Source organism: Desmodus rotundus, chromosome 5 (assembly GCF_022682495.2).
Source record: "Desmodus rotundus isolate HL8 chromosome 5, HLdesRot8A.1, whole genome shotgun sequence".
NCBI lineage: Eukaryota > Metazoa > Chordata > Mammalia > Chiroptera > Phyllostomidae > Desmodus > Desmodus rotundus.
The window spans coordinates 148,308,351-148,329,469 of record NC_071391.1 but is presented as its reverse complement, the minus strand read 5'-3'; the positions used below and the strand labels follow the sequence as shown (position 1 = coordinate 148,329,469).

Below are 21,119 nucleotides of genomic sequence, written 5' to 3'. Positions count from 1 at the left end.
TTGGGTTTGGCAATATGGAGGCCCCAGGCGAGCTTCAGATGGGTAGCTTTGGTGAAGTGTTAACAGGGAAAGCTCAACTGCAGCAGGTTTGAGAGAGAATGGGAGGGGAGGGAGTGGAGACAGCGAGTTGGGCAGCTGTACAGGGCGCAAAGTAGAGCAGCAATTTTCCACCTTTTTCATCTCACAGCACACATGAACTAGTGCCTGAAATTCTGCAGCACACCAAAATATATGTATTTTTGCCAATCTGACAAATGAAAGAGTTATAATATTGATTGACTCATACTGGGTGGCTAGTGTTGTGTTGACTGTTACCGTTTTTTTAATTTGACCATCTAAGGGAAAAGAGGTCAGTGCCTCTGGCTAAATAGTCGGGTGTTGCACGTTGTGCGAATTCTTGCAGCACACTGGTGGACAATCTCTGAAATGGAGCAGTATCTGCAATAGAGTGGAACGGGGACAAGGAGAGGTGGGGTCTTCTGGGACAGTGGGAAATAGTGCGTTATGGCATGTTTGCACACTAACGGGAATGGATTGAGAAGGAAGTCTGTGAGTAGGCAGCAGAGGAAGGGGGCCCATTGCCTCAATGGAGAGGCTGGCCTCATACGGACCACCTCCTTTATCTGCAGGAAGGCGGGACAGCTACAGATCCAGAGAAGTTGGGCAGGCCTGGGTCTTTGTAGTCTCTGTTTTCTCAGTGAAACAAAAAGCAAGGTCATAGTTGACTGTGCATGACTAGGTAGCATCTGCATTTCTGCCCAAAGGAGTATTTTTGGGACTGTATTTACATTTTCAAACATGGTGTACATTTGATCTCTGCTCTTTGATGAGCAGTAAGCAATTCTTTCAGAGACTCGGAATATATCCCAAAATTTATTTTCTTATTAAATGATTTAATGTACTCCTCTTCTTTGCCTGTCTACAGGTCTGCCTCCTTATAGTGTAAAAGTGGAAGGAAAGCCTATATGTATGTGTAAGAGAGGTGAATAGCTGACATACAGGTTTCTTCAGTGAATAAATATTAAGGGAGAATTGAGAGGAGGAGGAGGAAGCTCAAACATTTTAGTTTACATTGCCAGTGCAGCAACTATTTGTCCCTGTACCTCTTGGTTTAGTTACTTCTACCTGGAAAAACTCAAGAGACGGTTCTGGAATGCAGCCCTGGATTATCTGAAGAAGTGCCTGCATCAGAACTAGAAATCTCACCTGGGTTCCCTCTGGGAGGGTTTTCCAGGACTGGCGCAGTCTGATGAAGTAACAGATTGGATAATTCATTTCTCTTTACATAGCACCTTTCTCGAGGAACACAAGAGTATTCTGTGGGCATTATTTTAACAGTCCAGGAGGAGTTACGCAAGCCTGGAGAGCTGAACAATCAAGTCCTGTTATTCTAAGCATTATTTAATACTTTTATGATTTGTCCTTCAAAGAATTCTTGGCCTTTGGGCAAGCAAGGAACTGCAAGTGGAAGAATTAGCTACTAGCTCAGTTTCTGGTCCACGTGACCTGTGTGCGGAATCAGCTCCGAGGTCTCCTGAAACTGGCCTCGGTGAATGGGCAGGGTGATGGCTTTTAACCACAGCGAGGTGGCCGCTCCTTCCCAGAGGATACTGCTGGTGCTCGTGGGTCCCAGTTGTTTGAGTTGGATGGGGCCAAAGTGCAGGCGCAGCACTCTGGGTGAATGCAGGGGAGATGGTGTTTGTTCATGACATCTGATGGGAGTCTTGAACTTGTTCTATTTATTTCTTTGGCTGCCTTGGCTTTTGGTCACATCCTCGTCTAATGACTGAAAGAGGGCAACTGTGCTCTTCTCTAGACTGAAGTCCGTTTGTCAGGAACCATTTTCACATTTTTGAATATTTTTTTTCTCTGTTATTACCGACGGGGAAGCAGCAATGAAAGCTTTTTATATGGAAAGGGTATCGGCTTCCCTTCCATCCCCGTCGCCATTCACTCTGAATATCTGTGGTTTGTTTTACGCCGTGTGCCAGCGCCTCTTCTTGGAGGTATAAATTCACACAGGGGCTGGCAGAAGCTGCAGACAGGATGTTGACTCTTGAGTGTCTTGACTGACTGACTGACTAGGAGGCCCAGTGGAGGTGCTGCGTGGCTCCAGGCAATCGACATTCCTCGCCAAGCCTCTAAAACCCAAGGTCTGAAAGTGCTTGCTTGAGACTTCTGGGGCCGAGTTACCTTACAGGGATCTAAAAATTACATTTTTTCGTCAGAGGGACCGAGCATGTGAAAGCTGTGCCCACACTTTTCCCTGTTAACTCCTGACTGGCCTGACTCTTGCTTCTCAGATTTGTAATTCTCAGGCAGCGGATAGATGCCACCAGGGAGGGTCTTCTTCTGCTGGTCTGACCTTGGGCTTCAGTGTCCTCGCTGGCGAAGCAAGGCTTAGACCTCAGTGACTCCAGCATCCGCCGAGTCCCCGGTCTCTGTGGGTGGTACAGTCATCCTTTGGGTCACTTCATTTATTCCGTATTTATTTGGTCCCTACTCTGTGCACGGTACCAGAGATCCTTGAGTATTAATTTATTCAAGCATCTGAGGAAGGTGCCTCTTAAAGACCAAACGGCCTCTGTAGGAGAAGCCACTGTTACTCAGTTCTTGCTGAACTCTTCAGATGAGTGGTGTTGTCTTCAGCTTGTCACATGTGAGGCATTTGAAACTTGGAGTCGTGTTAATTTCATCTTGAGTACTTTAAAACTTAAACTGTTTTGTCCAGGTAGCTTAGTTGGTTGGTGTGTTGTCCCTGCATGTCAAAGTTGCAAGTTTGATCCCCAGTCAAGGCGCGTACAAGAATCAACCAGTGGATTCATAGATAAATGGAACAACAAATTGGTGTTCCTCCCTCCCTCTCTCTCTTCCCCTCTTTCTCTCTAAAATCAATTAAAAAGTTACAAAACCAAAATGTTATCAAAAAATTACACTCTTTACATGATACCTTAGATATTTGGAAAGGATTTTAAACGAGTGGGAGTAGAAAAGTGCATTTTCTAATCTATTTAATGGTTATGGAGATCCTCTTAAAGCTGTGAATGACAATCTAGTGTCAAACAGTTGTGAGCGTTTTCATACTGATTTTGAGGTTGAGTGAAGTTATTAAAATGAAAAAATAAATGCCTGGTGAAGGACGCCGGCAGACCTGCTGAGAACACAAGTGTCTGTTTTAGAATTAGATTACTTTATACTAGAATTCTTGTAAAACACAAGGGGAAATAGGACATGAAATGTATCTCCTGCTTCCAGGAAGATGTGAACATTGTAAAAATCAGAATTAAGCCATATGAAACTGTATCTGCCTTTTTGAAAATCCAGATGATTCTAAGCCAATTATTATTATTATTTTTTGGCAAAGAAATATAATCCGTTTTTAAAAACAATAGGCTCAGAGATTCTCAAGTGCCTATAAAGTGACTACTGCAGCCGGGAGGGGCAATGGGGATATGATGAAGTGCTCGCTTTCCTTGGATGTCTCCGTTTGCCGACGTGAGTGTAATTTAGGTGACGATATGGGCATCTGCGGGGCAGGTGCTCACGAGTCGATGCCAGAGAAGACAGAATAGTTGGCACACCATTTCTAATTTCATTGTGGTACCAAGAGCCAGAAAAAACATACGTTTATATTCTTGTGAAGTAGGACAATGTTGTCTCTCTTTTTTCCTTGGGCTTCACACACTTACACAAAGTATTCTCAAGGTATTCGTAAGCGTGGTTTGACAACTTAGAGTGTAGGCTGATTGATTTATTTTTTTGGTGCTATTGTAAAAAATAAAACTAGGCGAATTTTGTCTGCTCGTGAAATCAGAAGTCTGTTGTAGTTTTTAAAATTTCTGAGATACAGTCTTAGGAGCGTTTTGAATGTCATATGAGCATTTAAAGCAGTGGTCGGCAAGAATTGTTTCTTTAAATAAAGTATTATTGGAACATAGCTACCCCCGTCTGTTTACTTACTGTTTTTGACAGGCTGCTTTCCTGTTACCACAGCACGGCTGAGTAGTTGCAACAGAATCCTTTAGGCCCAGAACCCGGAAGTATTTACGCTTTGGCCCTTGAGGAAGGTGTTGAAGTCCTGGTCGGCCACTGGGGTGTCTCCCCACCTCAGGCTGTGTCCTGATCCCCTCCTGTGTTAGGGCCTCTGGTGAATGAATGAGGAATGGTCTTGGAAAAACATTGGGAAAGAACTGTGAAGGCGTCTGTGCTCTGGAAGAATTGTTTTCTTCTCTTATGTGAGAGGGCCAACCCAAGCTGACGTCTTCCGGTCCCTTCTGACTTCCGCTTTCTTTGTTTCTGTGGCAGTTGTCCTTGAGCACTTGAAGGGCCATCCTATGGATGAGGCATTAGTTGGGGAGCTGTGGGGAGCTGAACTAGGACTCGTGGGTGCTGAGGACTGTGAGGCCATACTTTAGCTCAAGAAGGAAGAACACTTGCTAGGAACTGCCCATAACTCAGTGTGCTGTCTTGGTGGAGAATGAGCTCCCCTGTCACTAGACATGTTGAAATAAAGGTTGTGACTTAGGACCTTAGAGACCCCATTCCAGCCTTGAAATCCTAATGGTGCATTTGGTTAAGGTCCTTTGTTTCCAAGCTCAGATTCTGACCATGGTTTATTTTGTTGAGGGCCTATAGAGAGGCCTCTTGGGTGATTTTCTGAGAATATAATCTTAATCAAATCAAAGCAGTATCAGGGGAGAATTGCCTCTGGCAGCCAGGGGATAGTAGGGGAAAGGGCGACCCAGAGCCAGTCTCCATCACAGTGGCAACAGACCCTAAAACCTGAAAGATGGGCCATCTGTCTTCAGCTGCTGCCACCACCTTTGCTCTCTGCCTGGCCCCTGTAAAGAGGCCAGACTGGCCGCCATAGATAGAGAAGTTGGTATTGCACTTTGCCGGAGACTTTATGCTGGGACTTGACTGTGAACAGCAGTTCTGGGTGAGGCCCTACATTCTCTGTGCAGCTTTGCAGTTACAGAGCAAAAGCAGCCACAGACAGTGCACAAATGCATGAGTGTGGGTGTGTTTCAGCTAAACGTTATTTACAAAAGCAGGCAGTGGGCCAGGTTTGATCCTGGGGCGATAGCTTGTGGACCCCTGATATAGGCACTGAAAGTTAGAACTGGCTGGACAACATCAGTTCCAATTCTCTCATGTTTTAGAGAAAAGATGGGTGACATGTCCAAGGTCACACCATGGTTGAGCCAAACTTAAACCCCAGAATTTGACAGGTATTCTTGTTTTGTAAATCTTTAATCCTCACCCAAGGATATGTTTATTGATTTTTAGAGACGGAGGAAGAGGGGGAGGAGAGAGAGAGAGAGAGAGAGAGCGAGAAAGAAATATAGTGAGAAATATCAATTGGTTGCCTCCCATATGTTCCCAGACTGGGGATTGAACCTGCAACCTAGGTATGTGCCCTGACCAAGAATCGAACCCACAGCCTTCTGGTGCATGGAATGATGCTCCAACCAACTGAGCCACCTGGGCAGGGTCAGAATCTGACATTTAGATTTGTGCTCATTTTATGGTTTTGTGCTGCCTCTGCTGTGTAGTCAGGTCATAGCGTTTGGTTAAGAGAGGGCTGTGTGAGTGAAAGAATTACCTGCTCAGGTGGCCTCCGAACAGCAGCAGCGAGAGCTCCAGGATGGCATTTGAATAGAGGCAACTGTTTAGCCCCGTGACCTGGCTGCCTCAGTTTTCCTGAGCTGGACACTCCCTGTTCACAGTAAAACAAAATCTACGTTGCATACGTTTAAATGGAGAACTAATGCCCCCGAGTTGTGAAAAAGAAATGGGCTCCCGCAGCTGCGTCACAGGATTCGATCACTTCAGCTGAGAGTGCCAGGAGATTTGAGACAGATGTTTTCAGACATGCCGCATGCCTAAAACATTTCCAGGGGTCGGGCTGCAACAGTGACTTCATAAGTGGAGAAACAGGGAAAGTATGCAAGGCGAGGACACAAGACTTTATTCACCACTAGGTGCGCGGCCAACCCCTTTGCATTGCATCTGCCTGACAGGGTTGGCTCTTTCATCTGCCGTGCCCTCGGTGCTGCTCTTTGTCTGCCCGTGAATAAAGTGCAGCATTGTGGTTAGTAATCCCACTCCAGTGACTCGACTTCAAATGTGGTTTTGGAGTGCATCCCAGAGTTCTGTTTGCTAAGCTTCCTACTCCTGTTTCAGAGACACCACTGGATACAGAGCAGCGAGCACTAAAGGCTTCCCTCTTTCCTTAAACCTGTCGGGTTGTGGGCTCTCTCTTTTCCCCCTCTCGCTCCTTTCCTTTCTTTTTTTTTTTTTTTTTTTTACCCTCTTTTATTTTTTTAAAAAACCTTCCAAGGCAAGTTCATGGCTACTAAGCTGATGTGTTTGTTGTTCTTTTTCTCCCTGCCTCCGCTCCTAGTGAGTAACCACACTGGTCGCATCAAGGTGGTCTTTACTCCGAGTATCTGTAAAGTGACCTGCACCAAGGGCAGCTGTCAGAACAACTGTGAGAAGGGGAACACCACCACTCTCATCAGTGAGAATGGGCATGCTGCCGACACCCTGACGGCCACGAACTTCCGAGTGGGTGAGTTGCGTTCCTCCACGGTCCCTCACTGTCCTTACCAACTAGTGTTATGAGATCGCAGCACTGAGTCACCCCCCTCCCCTGCCCAGGCACACACTGCTCTCTGCGTGAATGGGTGTCTGTCTAGGAGCGTAAATGTGCTTCTGTCATGAGATCGTTTAAATTGCTTTCAGAATAGCTGTTAGCCGGGTTGTTGGCTTCTTGGAGAAATGGCAACTAGGATGTTACCCCTTCTTGCTTATCATTGACGCAGTGATGATGGGGAGGTATCAGCTGGACGGGAGGGAGTAGCTTTAGGTGAAGACTAAATCACATTGGTAATAAGTAAACCACAACTTGCGCTGATCAGTGTCAAATCTTACCTTCTCAGTGATACACAGGGTTTATGTTAGATTTGACAAACGTTGTGAAATTTGGAAGGTGGTGATTAAATTTAAATTTGTACTTCACAAATGGCTATGCTGTAAAGAAATTTTTGAAATTGTCCCAGTCCTGTATTTTGCTTGTAGAAAGGGGTACAGACTTGCATCTTTAGCTGTGTTTCTGCTCTGCCTCAGACGACTGAACTATAAGTTGATGTAGGCATGGATTTAGGGGGATACAGGCTCGTGGATTGCTGTCAGCACTGGAAACCTTTCAATATTTCATAAATAATTTAAATAGGAACTATAGTCATTACTGACTGCAAAAAAAGGCTTTTTAACTTAGAAATTTTTTTTCGTTTCTTTTTTGTAAGTGGAGAAAGTATTGCGGTCCACAGAGTGCTGTCACACTGCCAGGTTGTCATTCAATACAGTATTTTTGTCACAGAAAAATGTCTTGTATTATTTTTTGACCAATTATGGTTTGCCATGGGTACCCGAATAATCACAGACACCCACGCTACTTTATGAGTTGCTCACAAGAATAGCCCAAATGTCAGACAGATAATAACACGGGCTAGATCTGGTCTTTTTATGGAATATTGCTGTTTAGTCTTGGGAGTGTATGTCTGGGGGGTAGGAGAAGGGAGGGTGTCTATTTCAAACCGATTTCCATCGAGACAAAAACACAAGGAAGCAGCTTCAGGTCCTTAGTTGCTCTTCGATAATTCTGCTTCATTGTGACTCCTAATCCGTATGAGGTCTAACTAGTGTATTCTTGTTAGCCTGTACTCGGGAAAAACTTGTGCCCATAGATACTGTTTAAAAGGGTAGTGTGAGTTTCCTGGCCATGACAGGGGTACTTCGGGCATATTTCTAAAAGAATTCGGCGGTGAGGTGCCAAGTGGCACATTACGCTCAGCAGGGCAGAGAGCCGAGTCTGATGGGAAGTGTGCTGAGCTGATGGTCAGGACACTGGATTCCGGTCCTTGAGCTGCCACTAGAACTGCTCGCACATCCCCAGGGCGTGACAGCTCCGATTTCTGAGCCTCAGTTTTTCTCATCCATAAAATAAAGGGCTTACATTTAGCAACCTCTAAAAGTCAGTCTATCTCTAAAATCTTATGACTTTTTAAGAGTAATAAGCAATATTTTCAGACTTTTTCAGAAGGTTACAGACAAGGAGAGGAAGGGAGAAGACAGTTCCAAGCAGGTTATTATGGGCTTAATGGCTTTTTTCTCTTTTGCTTTTCTTGATTGTTTTCCTTTCTCTTATTTCTTTCCCTCCTCCATCACCAATCATGTTTGCTCCCCACCTCCTTGCATTTTTCATAAATCCTCACAGGAGGAACGACAAAGTAATCGGATGGGTGGTAATTTTTTGGCTCACAGTGTATTCATTTTGAAACTAAATATTTAAAGACTTTGAGAAACAGAGGAAGTGTGCTTGTTAAAACACGCTGCACACTTTCCTCTCTGGCATTTAAGCAAATGTTGAGGAACAGAATACACGCACTCTATTCAAAATATAAAATGCAGAAAAATTATTTACAACAATATTTCAAAGCCCAAGCTCAACTCTGCCACAAAAGGATTGGCAGCGTATTTTAATGAAAGGGAGTGAGAGAAAGGGAAAGAGAGAAAGAATAATAATGAACATGGAAATCACGTGAACTATTTCATTTATATCCTGAGCTATTTCTCTCATCTCTTTACATTTTAACTCAAATACTGGATAATTTGAGGGACAAGTTTTAATTTTTTAAAGAATGCTAACTGTGGAAGATTTATAGATTAGGATTCTTCAGAAAAACAATTTTAGAAATTCATTTTTCAGATGTACAAGATATCTTCATGGACTTTAGTGGTTTAATATAACTTTATTAATTATTTAGAAAAAGTGGCTTTCTAATTTATTGCTTTTCCTCTATATACTTGTTTATACTATGTTAAACTTTTGACAAAGAAGATATGTATATGGAAAATAGTTCAGGGCGAGGAAAATCCAAATTTTACTGTAACTTTAGTTAACTATTCTCTATGGCCTCTGATTACTTGTTAGCTACTATCTTTGGTTACTTAAGATGGGGGCTGGGAAAATTTTTCTATAAAGGGCCAGATGGTAAATATTTTAGACCTTGCAGGCCATACAGTTTGTATCCCAGCTACTCAGCTCGGTCCCGGGCGTGGCAGCAGTCGCAGACAGGATGCACGAGCATGCACGCGGTTGTGTCGTAGAAACAGTCGGTTGGCCGGATTTGATTTATGAGCCATCGTTTGCTGACCCCTGCTCTAAGGAGTCAAAATAATACAGGGAAGACCCTATGGACTTCATAGTCAGGGCGCCTTAATGAAATAATCCATTTTGGTCATCAGAAGAGCAGAAATAATTTCAAACATTTACATGGTGATTTATAGGTTTTTGTTTTTGTTTTAAAGTGGAACAGGTATTATGGCCACCACTTTTTTCGATAAGGAAACTTAGGCACCCTGGCTTGTGTGTGTTTGCCTTGGTGTACAGCAAGGCAGTGAGGACTGGAACTTCGATCTCCTTCTGTCCCCTGTTTACCTAACTCCCCGAGATGTGACTGTTGTGTAGGAGGTTTCGAGGTGCCAGACCTCGTGGAGAGTTGAGTTTGTGGGAAGGCTTGATGGGATAATAGAAAATAAACAACGGAGAGGCTAACAGCCCTGGGTTCAGATCCTGGCTGCATCACAGCCGTCAGGCATGAGCTGGCTGGCTCTCTGTGTTCTTGGGCCCAGGTCACACATCTACACAATGCAGGTAACAACAGGTATGCAGATGGGGGTTCTGTAGCAGGCACAGGGGTGATGTTAGTCTCCTCCTTCTGCCACGCGTTTTCTGTGTCGGTCTCTCTGGTCCGGGGTGATGGTGAGTCTGCGCTCTGCAGATGGGACAGGCACGTGCGTTTTTCATTCCTGCTGCTCACACACTTTCTGCTCTTGAGTAGTCAGTTGGGGAAATCTTAAATACAACTTCCATGTAATGTGACTTTAAAAGTGAGGCACGGATGAGGATGAATCCAGGGGAAGTGCTCTGGGACTTTAGAATAAACTCATTTTTATGAATGTGATATTGATCTGATGTAATAGGATATTTACATTAAGTGGCATTTCCTATAATATAAGTATACGTTCATTATAATAACTCTTTTGGCGGCATTTTGAACTTTGCCTCCTTGCTCTTCCTGCCCTTGCCTTTTTCAGAAATGGAAACACATCCCCATTTGGGTGGGCCAGCAGGTTAACTGTTGTTGCTTTAATGGATTCTTTCCATTCCATAGGGATATAATGAAGATGACCTTCTGGTATTTTTAAATTGTTTATAGAATTGCAAGTTCCTCTAATAAGAAGAGCATAGGAATTCATGTTGTCACAACTAGAGTATTTCAAATAAATAATTCTGTCCCTTGGCATAAGTTATTTGTAGAGACATTGGAAAGCAAGCCTGAGTGCTGAAATAACACAGTGGGTTTATATGATGCTTTCTCTAAAAGATTACAAGGGACTGACATTCCATTAGCACCAAATGAATGATTATAAAAAGTATTTGATAATTTATAAAGGGTGTTCCCATGTTACTTTATTTGATGCTTATTTCCCCTGAGAAAAGCAAATGGTGGTATCGTATTTTGTAGATGTGAGTACCAAGGCTTTTGTGGTGTGATTAAAGGTGACTTTAAGTCGGTTTTCCTATCCCAGAGACCAAACACCTCCTGCCCTCCCACGTTGCCTCCTGTGGCCATGTCGTAGGTAATTATGTATAAAACACTATATTAGATTTTCCAAGAGAAGCCAATTCTGAAGCTGCCCTCAGGGAGCTTACACTTTAAGAAGGAGATGAGGCACATATGTAATTCACATATGTAATTTCTACCTAATTCAAGGTAGAAATCTCTTAGCAGGAGCCCAGAGGAGGAGCTGTCATTTCTAGCAGAGGAAGGATGCTTTGAGAGAAAAGGGATGGCATGTAACTTTTTCTGTTTAGTTCACCAGGCTGCCCCCTAGCTGCTGAACAGGTTGGCTCGTAGTGGGAGCTGAGCAAATGCATGCATGTTGCCTGATTGGAGACTGATGGGGGCAGTTCCATCTGAAATGTGGTTCTATGTGAAACACAGTTCTATTCCAAACACTGGCATGTTCCAAAGTAAAGGTGGATGGGAAGCAGAGAGGAGGGAAAGGTAAAGTTGATATGGGAAGGATTTGCCTATCAAAATAAGGCATGGAGGCAAGAAGGAGGCCCAGGTGGTTCTGGGAATTGGGAGTAGTGTCTCTTTAATGTACAACAAATGAAAGACAGTGAAAGATGACCCGTCTGGGAAAGTAGATTGGGGCAAGGCTATAAAGTGCTTTGATTTCAAGCTTAGCAATTAGGTCTTCACTCTTTCAAATCTTACTGAGCTGCTCTAGAAGGGGGACACTGATATTTATCATTTTGAAAAAAAAAGGGAAGTTATGTTTTTAAGGTAGGGCACTGGTGTTTTAATAGTCTAATAGGCTTCTGAGTAGCCCATGGTAACGGTGACAACCTCGAGGCGCTTTGCGCGGCTCTGAGGTTGGCTTGCTGCTGCTCAACGTTGGGATCTCCCCGCATAGCTCACAACGGCAGCTCGGCCCTGCAGAGTTTGGAGGGGGAATGGGAGCTGGCCATGTTGCCACACTCATTATGTAGGCTCTCCTCTGAAGGAGGGAAGAAAATTCTCTCGCAATGAGGCATTCAATAAACCAACAGAACGACTCAAGGAGGGGCAGGCATTGAGATTTTATTTTTCTGGCAACTTAGTTCACACACTGACTCTTTCGTCGTTTGCCAGTTGTCATTGTTTGGATCCCTTGATGTTTATCCAGCACAGAAACCAATCCAATACCAACATGTCACTTTTTGATTAACTGAGGCATGTATTTTTCCCATAATGCATGGGTGCAGGTTTCCTGCTTTTCATTTAGGCAGTCTAGAGTGAGTAAGAAGTTGTCAGAGAAGCTACTCCCACATATAACCTTTTCAAATTATTATTATTATTATTTTTTAATTCTCACCTGAAGATATGCTTACTGATTTTTAGAGAGAGAGAATGGGAGAGAGAGAAGTAGAGAGAAACATCAATGTGAAAGAGAAACATTGATCAGTTCCCTCCCGCCCGCCCCCTGAGTGGGGAATGAACCCACAACCTAGGTGTGTGCCCTGACTGGGAATCGAACCCTCAGCCATTTGGTGTATGGGATGACACTCCAGTCAACTGAGCCACCCAGCTAGGGCTCAAAGTATCTTATTTTCTAATCCTGAATAAATATCATAATGTAAAGCATTTCCTTTTGTATTTTATTTAGGCTGAGGAGAACCCATAAAAGGCTGGTATTCGGAACACCAATTCATTTACCATATTTTTATTGAGCACCTGCTATGTGCCAGGGATTGGCCTCGGCATTAGGAATATAGCAATGAGCAAGGTAGACAAAGTCCTTGACCCCACAACATTAAAAAAAAAACCAGAATGTGGCTGTACAACATGTATGAATCTTGAGGACTGTACGCTAGTGAAATGAGCCAGTCGCATAAAACAAATACTCTATGAGTCCACTTGTGTGAGATGCCCGGAGCTGTCAGGTTCATAGAGGCAGAGAGTGGTGGTTGTCAGGTCTTGGTGAACTCGGGGAGACACACACAGTTGTTTAAATGGTGCCAAGTTTCTGTTTTGCAAGATGATAAAGTTCTGGAGATGAAGGCGCACAGTCTGAATGTACTTAACACTGCAGAACCGTGCACTTGGAAACGCTTATGATAGTAAATTTTATGTTACGTGCATTGTACCATAGTTTATAAGACTAAAATGTGTACTACCAGGAGTAAACGGTAAGAAGCATTCTGTAGGATAAAATGTCAAGGAGTGATCAGTGCTGTGAGGAAGTGCAGTGTTGCAGGGGGCTCTCTGGTGAGACGCTGTGTGAGCAGGGACCCAGGGGGGGAAGAGCATCACAAACTTTGTACTCGAGCTCGTGCCAGTGGTTGTTATTTTATTTGCACTGTGGAACATCTCCAGGGGCTGGTACTGGAGAATTTATGTGAACTTTTCCGATATGTCTCGTTGGGTTAGGTTTCATCAGGGATTGACATTGTATTGTATAGGGTATCCCATGCATTGTGTCTGTAGATGAAGAGCCTCATACACAGAAAGAGGCAAATAAGTCATTGGGTAAAAAAAAAAAAAAGGTCCTGGAATTATTGCAGAAGGAATCTTGCTTGTTTATAATAAAAAGTATGGGGACTTCGATGTGAATTACCAGAAATGCTACGAGGGGGGGCCCAAAACACCAGGAGTTTATTTATAAAAAATTGTGTATTCTTATTTATTTAAACTTCAGTCACCTTCGCGGGTACTCATCACTTGATACAATACACCAGTGGAGACATTTTTCCCACTGCTCAAACGTTTTTATACTCATTGATTTTGATGCCTTTTACTGCTTCTGCCTATTTTGGTTTCGCCTCTTCCACATCGGCAAAACATTTCCCTTTGAGAACTTTCTTTATTTGGGAAAACAACAAAAAAAATCACTCAGGGCAAGAATCTGGTCAATAGGGAGGGTGGGTCACGGGGATCATACTGTTTTTGGTCAAAAACTGCTGAACACTCAGCGTAGTTTGGGCAGGTGTGCTCGTAAATCACCCGTCATGAAATGGGCAAATGCATTGAAAGTCTTCAAATAAAATTCACTGAGGCCAAACACAGCCTCTCACAACAACACCAGCTGGTACACTGAGGCAGATGGGTTCCTAGAACACTAACCTAGCAGGGGAAGCTTGTACTACAAGAGGCCTGCCCTCCAGAAGATAATTCATGTTTTGGGGGGGACTGCCCTTCCTATGTCACCTCTTTCTCCAACATGATTTTGGTATGGAGCTTTCTTCTAAGGAAGGGAAACACAATTGGTTGCTACTTCCGAGGGCGGGGCTGTCTGTATGTAGGGGAGAGTGCCCAGTGAAGGAGCGCTGCATGGGAAGGTGGTCCAAGGGTCAGTTGGACCAAGGAGGGGCATGGCCCTAAGAGCCAAAATCAGGAAAAAATGAGGTCCTACTTGGTTGAAGAGGAAGATCCTTGAAGATGAGGAAGTAAGGGGCATCTCGGCCCTCGTATAAGAGGCTGTGTCTGTAGTCAGGACAGTTTTGAAGAAACTAACCTTAGGTAGAGGAGGGTTCTGCAGTCGGCTTGCCCAGTGAGAAAGGTGTGTGTGATTGATATTTCCGCTTAAGCCATACCTGGCCTGTACCAGGGGGGTGGACGGGACTCCTTAATGGGTTGTGCTAGGTTAGCCTAGAATAAATGACCTTTCAGAATTCCTTGGAGTCTGTAACACCGTCACAAAGTGTGTATTCTTTCCTAGGCTGTCAGCCTGAGCATATGGAATGATCTTTGGAAAACTCCAAACTGCTTAGCATAGCACGCGGGGCCCTCAGGATTAGCTGCTGCCTGCCTCCCAGGCCTTCACTGTGGCTGTGCCCCTTCCTCTCGGCTTCTGCCAAACTGAGCTTCCAGGGATGCCAAAGATCCCCAAATGCCCCAGCGCCTCTCTTCACACTGCCGCCCCGCCTGGCAGGCGCACTTCCCCACGCCGCCTTGGCAGTGACCCACTGCTGTTTCAAGAGTCAGCGAGCGCCACTCCTGCTACAGAGCCTCCCTTCCCTTCTTTGTTTTCACGCCGGTTTCTTTCATTCCGCTCTGCACTGCTTGGGGACACGGACCTGTCTACCTCATGTCGGCCTCTCTAGTGCCAGCACTGTGCCTCACTCTGGAGATGCTTACTGCGTTTTTGATGACAGAGCTGATTATCTATGGCAGGTGCCCAGTCGGGGTGGCACACACACATTTTCGCTGATTCGGCTCCATCCAGAATTCTCACACAACTGAAATCACAGGAGTAACATAATCGTGTGAGAGTGTGGGGGGTGGGGTCACAAGAAAGGAGAAACACATTCCGGTGACTGCAAGATGCAGGCAAAAGGCCACCTTTGTAGCACTTTGTACAGTTCAGTTTTCGTACCTTTAGCTGTTCTAGGTACATGGAATTGCCGCTGTCTGTCTAAATGTCAGCCTCAAGGTCCATTTCCAGCGTTTCTCCCTGTGGTGTTTTTCTCTTTCCCGTTACCCTTCTAGTCACTACCATGTCAGTTGACACGCCGTGGTCTGGCTCAGGCGCACTGCTGACTGGTGCTGGCACCCTGGGCTGGTGACCCCGCCTCCCTGATTCCACACTGGCTAGATGAATCAGAGGATGCCCTGGGCGTCTCACAGGGCTCTTCTGAGGCTCACGAGAAGGAGCAGGCTGAAGGTGTCCATGGGCTCCTTGGGTTGATCTGAAGAAGACGCTTCTCTTCTGAAGAAAACACATCCTGTTCTTAATTTGCAACCCCTGTCTCCTGTGACCTGCGGGAGAGTGCTCACATCTTCTGGAGCTCGGCTAGGGTATGCCCCTTGTGTCCCACGGAGACAGGGTTTCCTTTATGCACTGACCTGACAGCGCAATAGCTTCCAGAAAGACCTAGAAGGATGCTTCTATTATGTCCTCAATTTGCTGCTCTGCTACGAGAGCACAGAAGGCTCACAGTTAGATTTGCTCACAGAGTAATGTCAGATACGGCATCATATGGCGGACACAACAACATAGTAGCCTCTCTGCCTTGGACCACGCCCCTCCTTGAGGGGTACACTTGCTCATCTAGGAAGCTCTTGCAGGTTGTCAGCCTTGCTGGCAATGGGGAGAGCGCTGCAACATTGTAGCACTTTTTGGAACCAGAAGCTGTGGTCTGGACCAAACGCCATCCTCTTGAATAGAGGGGGGCATCTCCATTGATGTCTGTGTCATTGGATCCTGCTTTGTACTATTCGCTTTGCTATCATTTGCGTAAATGACTTCTGAGCTCCGAGGATAGAGTAAATTTTAAAAGGCTGGACTTAAGGTAGATACTGAAATCCCGTTTGTGTGATACAGTATATACCTGCAGCATTCATTGGCATATGAGCCGGGCTTTGGCAGCTTACTATAAAAGTAAAACATTTGTATCAGCTTTTAATCTCGAGGTATATATGTCTTTTCCAAGTGGAGAAGGAATAATACATTTGTGTACTGTTGGAAAAACCTCTTGGCACTAACACCGCAGATGATGTGAGAATGTTTTTGAGGGCAGCCACACAGCCATCTTCATGCTCCGCCGTCCAGGAAAATCAAATAACTACCAAATGGGGCAGGACAAAGTTAGTGAAGACGTTTGAGGTGCACCCCCAAAGTTGCATCACACACACACACACACACACACACACACACCCAAACGGAGAAGAAACAGATGCCCTTCTATTGCCAATGGGATGGAATGTGGCCATTGCTGCACGTATTAAAGTTTGCTTTTCTGTTTAGTGAAGGGCATGGGCTTAAGATATGGCTCAACTCCGTTCTCTTGAATTTACACTCATGCAATAATTACTGAAAAAACTGGCATGACTGCAGTGTGGGCTTTTTTTTTTTTTTTTTTTGGTAAGATTTGGTGGAAAAAAGGGAACAACTTTATGCAGTATGAGATGTTTTTTTTCACTCAGAGAGCAAGCTTCAGATGTGCATGAGAGTCGAGACAGTTTTGTTCTGGATTACAGGGGCTTTCTAAGCTTTCCTAGTACAAAAGCTCAGCCCGATTCTCATCGGATTTACCCGAGCAGAGGTGAAAGGGAGACCTGACATTAACAGCTTTTGCAGTGAGGAAAGCAGACCACTGCCCCATTCTTGCCCCACAACATTCTTAACGAAAGTCTTAGCAAGATTAGACTGTGGCACTTTTTGCCACTGCACTGTCCCTTTCTGAAGCAAGGATGATTTATAGGCCCTTGGGATCTTCTCGTGGTATTAATAACATCTTGAGCCAGCTATTTTATTGGGTGTACACAGAGGGTAATTAGAACCATCTGAGAGCCCCGTAGTGGGCCCAGAAAAGCGTGATGGTGGATGGAAAGGAAAAAAATAACGTTCCTGCCAAAGTTGTGTACTTGGTAAATAGATGAATTAATATTAAACAAAATTTACTCTGTCGTCTACCATTTTCGAAAAAGAAGCGAAGCTCTTCAGGCTGAAAATACCTTTCAACTGAAACACTCACTGCAGAAATCATAACCTTATTTGGTAAAAGACTTCTGACTGCTATTCATACAGTAATTATCATTTCCCTCCTGTCAAAATGCATCATATTATAGAGCATTTTTCTGCCAGAGGAAGTATTTCTTCTTTTTACCTGGCAGTTACTCGAATACTTTAGAATTCTGAGGGATCTCATGTAAGGAAATCAACTCTTAGAAACATACTGCACCAGGGACTAATAGTGCCAATTTGTCTAATAGTTTATCCTAGAAATCAGGTTGGGATTCAAGAGTTTAGGCTCTGTTTTAGCTGGTTATTTGAAATTTGATCTGTTCCAATGGTGGCTGAGTTGGAACAGTTGGGTATGTAGCAATAACAGTGGCTAAGTCGGGGTCTGATTTAAATCAGGTCCTGTTCTTTCTTCCTTCAAGACCAAATCTAGACAAGAAAACCTAACAATTTGCTGGTGGCTGGTGAATGGTTCCTTTCATCTTCATTCACAAATAACAAGCCCTTATGAGAAGTCAGCGCTGAGCCAAACTGACATACCCCAGGCAGCCGAGGACAGGGTTCCAGTTGGAGGTCTCCAGTGTCTTTCCAACCCACATTGCTTCGTGTGTCCCCACTGGGTGTGACTCTTTTGTCCTTCCTGATCATTTTGAATGGGATTCCTCCTCGATCATGGAGACAACACTGTAGGTTTTGCTAGAGGGTGACAGCGACTTACGGAAGGAGAAGTTGATTCACCTGTACAGAATCGTTTATGGTGGGAGATAGGACAATAGGTAGGTGGGAGCTCTTGCTGAAACCTAACTTTGAATGCCTGCCCTCTCCAACCCCTAAATCAGTGGTTCTTAGCCCCGGTTGTACAACAGAGTATCCCATGGATCCCCTAAGAGTCCAGATGCCCAGCCCACATCCCAGGCTTCCTAAATCAGGATTTCTGGGTGTACTCTGGGTGGGTGTGACTTGAAAACAAATGATGCTGGTGATTGCTATACATATATGGCTCTGATAGAGATCCCATGGTCTAAGCCCTAAGCCGGTGCTCCTCACCTTTTACTGCTGGTCGGAATCACTGTAAATCTTGATAAAGTGCTGATTGATTCTCATTCAATAGGTCTGGGGAGGGGCCGGAGACTCCGCATTTTTAACAGGTTCCTGAGGGACGGGATGCTGCCTGGCCCATGGGTCACCCTTTGCGTAGCAAAGATCTTAAGGTACTATTAATTCATACTAAATAATGGTTTACAGAAAAACATACTATCGTGAATTATTTATACTGACTTACTGAGTTTGTTTATGAGGCTGATACAGTATTAGGAAGTGATTTATAAATGCCAGAATAGAATCAACTATGTAATCAAAAGATGTTAACCCTTTGCAGCTCCCCTGCCTCAATTCCCAACCCTCTTACAGCTGCGGCTTCCTCACCCTGCCAGGCAGCCTTTTCGGCAGGGTCCCCCGAGGACATCCTCTTTGCCATGAAATACTGGGGTGCAGGCTGCCTTCTTTCTTTATCCTACTGTTTCAACCTGCTCTAGCCTGCCTCCTGCTTTGCACATTTTCTGGGGGACAGTGAGAAAGTCTCTACCCATGTCCCCTGTTCCAAGGGATATGTGTCAGGCTCTCCAAAGAATTTTCACCCCCTGAGCTCCATCCAGCACAGCCAGCGGGTTTCTCCAGCACAGCCAGCATCCCAGGAAGTGAGGTGACGTCACCGACTTTCACCCCCAGCTTTGGGATGCTGCCCAAATCTCTTAACAAAAGTTCCATTCCATAGTCTGCACACCTGTGTGCAAGAGTGGCACTCTTGGCCCAGCGGTAATAGGACATAGAATTGTTATTCCAGGAAAAGTGGGAGGGGAGATACACCTGCGCAGATCCATCCTCATTCTAGTGAGGTCCTGCTTGTGATGCATAAAAAGCATTTTGAAGGTATCTGAGGACCGTCTTTAGCAGAAGATGCACTTGAACGATACTGAGATGTCTAAACCTGTCATGCAACCGTCATCCTAACTGATAACGTGCAGTCTCTATCCTGAACTTCCTACCTCCAGTGCTTAGATATTGACTTGTGACCAAGATACTTGAGAACACTTTCAAAACGGAAAAGAAGTTGAATGAATGGACAGTGAGAGCGAATGTATCTTCATTAGCGGGGATAACAAAGCTGGAATCCTCTTCCTTGTGCCATCGGAAGCCCATTGTATTTCCTTCAGCAACTGCTGGGTTCTTCCTCTTTCCAGTGCGGTCTCCTGACACCTGGGTTCTGTGTCTTAGTCCCTGTCTCTTATGTCACCTGCATTTAGCAGGCATGTCCTTTGCTGGGTGCTCACTCAGTTCCCTCTGCTACTCTGAAATACTTGGTCTACACCCGTAATGCAGATGGGAAGGTGAAAAGCTGAGTTTGTCTAATGGTTCTCAACCAGAGGAGGTTCGACCTCCCAGAAGAGACCTTCGGCAGTGTGAGGAGACACTTTTGGTTGCCCAGACTGGGGGGTACTCCTGGCACGGAGTGGGTAGAGGCCAGGAATGCAACTAAATGCCCTACAGGGCACAGGGCAGGCCCCAGAACAAAGAATTATTTGGCCCAAAACATCAACAGTGCGCAAGTTGAGAAACCCTGCTCTAAGCATTGCCACTTTTTCCTGTTGGACAACATCTTGACCCCTGTCTTTGACATTTTGTCCAGGTCCCTGGAGAACCTTCCCTCTTACATCTCAAGACTGTTCCCTAGGTAAAACTTCCGGCATTTTGTCGCAGGCGTAATCCTTTGAAGATGGTGCTGAGTGAGGCTCGAAGTGATAACTAGCTCTTTCAGCCCATCTTCTAAGGCTGTTACCTAATAAACTGGGCCCTGCCGCCTGGAGGCTTGATTTGCCTTTGACTATTTATATGAGATGATGTCACTGGATTTCAGAAGGGGCAAGGATTGAGGTGGTTTGGGATGTCTCAGGATGACTCAACAAGTGAGCAGCATTGGCGCTTTTTATGGGGATATTTTGGAAACTGTAAGTAAGAAATAACGAATGGGGAAACACTTAGCACAGGAGGCATTTTTTTTCATGTCTCAGAAGTGGTTGTATAATACAAACCGCTTTTCAACACTAACCATTGCTACTGCGGGACACTCGTTTGCAAAGCATCTGTGCTACTGCCACTGGAGAGGAGAGAGGGCTGGGTGTGTTTATTTAAATGATAGCATCATCACACGATCAAATAAACACAGCACCTTGGGAGGGTACAGGTTTGTTATTTCTAACCCAAACGTCTGCACGCAAGCTTTTTGAAGGGTTATTTTGCCAAGTTTGAAAGGAAAAACTACCCAGGCATTAAAAGTCTGACACGTTATTTTATTTGTTGAAAAAAGGAAAACCTCTTTGTGGCTAACATACTCTAGGTTAGCTGGACAGTGATGTGTATCATGTTTTCAAGCATTTGCTTTTGGACTGCGAGGGAGCCCTAGAGCAAGTCAAAGCCATTGCCTTCATTTGCATATAACCTTCTAGCAGTCCCTACCCCCACCCGTTTATGTTTTGGTCATCTTGCCCGGGGAAACTGGGAATTTTCACAGTTGTGTCTTTTGTGCTTTTTTTTTTTTTCTTGAATTAAATGCAGTGTTCTTAATGTATCAGTATAGGGGTGATACATTTTATTGCTTATCTTCATGAGACCCCCAAGCCCATAATTCATGTGGCTAATTTTTTTCTCTTATATCTTATTATTGTGGTAAAATGTAACTTACCATTTTAGCCATTTTTCAGTGAATGCTCCAGTGGCATTGAGTCCATTCACAGTGATGATGGACAGCCATTGCCACCGTCCATTTCTAGAACTCTTCATCAGCCCAAACAGAAACCCCAAACCCATTGAACAGTAATCCCCCCTTCTCCTCTCCCTCCAGCCCCGGCAACCTCTATTCGACCTCCTATCTCTATGAATTTGCCTGTTCTGTGTACTTCACATAAGTGAAATGGAACAGTCTTTGTCTTTTTTTGCATGTGCACTTTTTTCACTTAGAATAATGTTTTCAAGATTCATCC

General features: G+C 44.6%; 1 protein-coding gene across 12 annotated transcripts in view; it reads left to right on the top strand.

The window, feature by feature from the left end:
* Nucleotides 1-21,119, top strand: part of LTBP1 (latent transforming growth factor beta binding protein 1) — a 365,905-nt gene that overhangs the window by 146,963 nt on the left and 197,823 nt on the right. For 6 of the 12 annotated variants that reach the window (XM_045189319.3, XM_024552641.4, XM_045189318.3 and 3 more), the window contains exon 5: nt 6,407-6,574. In XM_045189319.3, coding sequence (XP_045045254.2) covers nt 6,407-6,574 — 168 coding nt within the window. Of the gene's footprint in view, nt 1-6,158; nt 6,575-21,119 lie in introns of those variants that run through there. The other 6 variants (XM_053924375.2, XM_053924374.2, XM_053924370.1 and 3 more) reach the window with 4 other exon arrangements.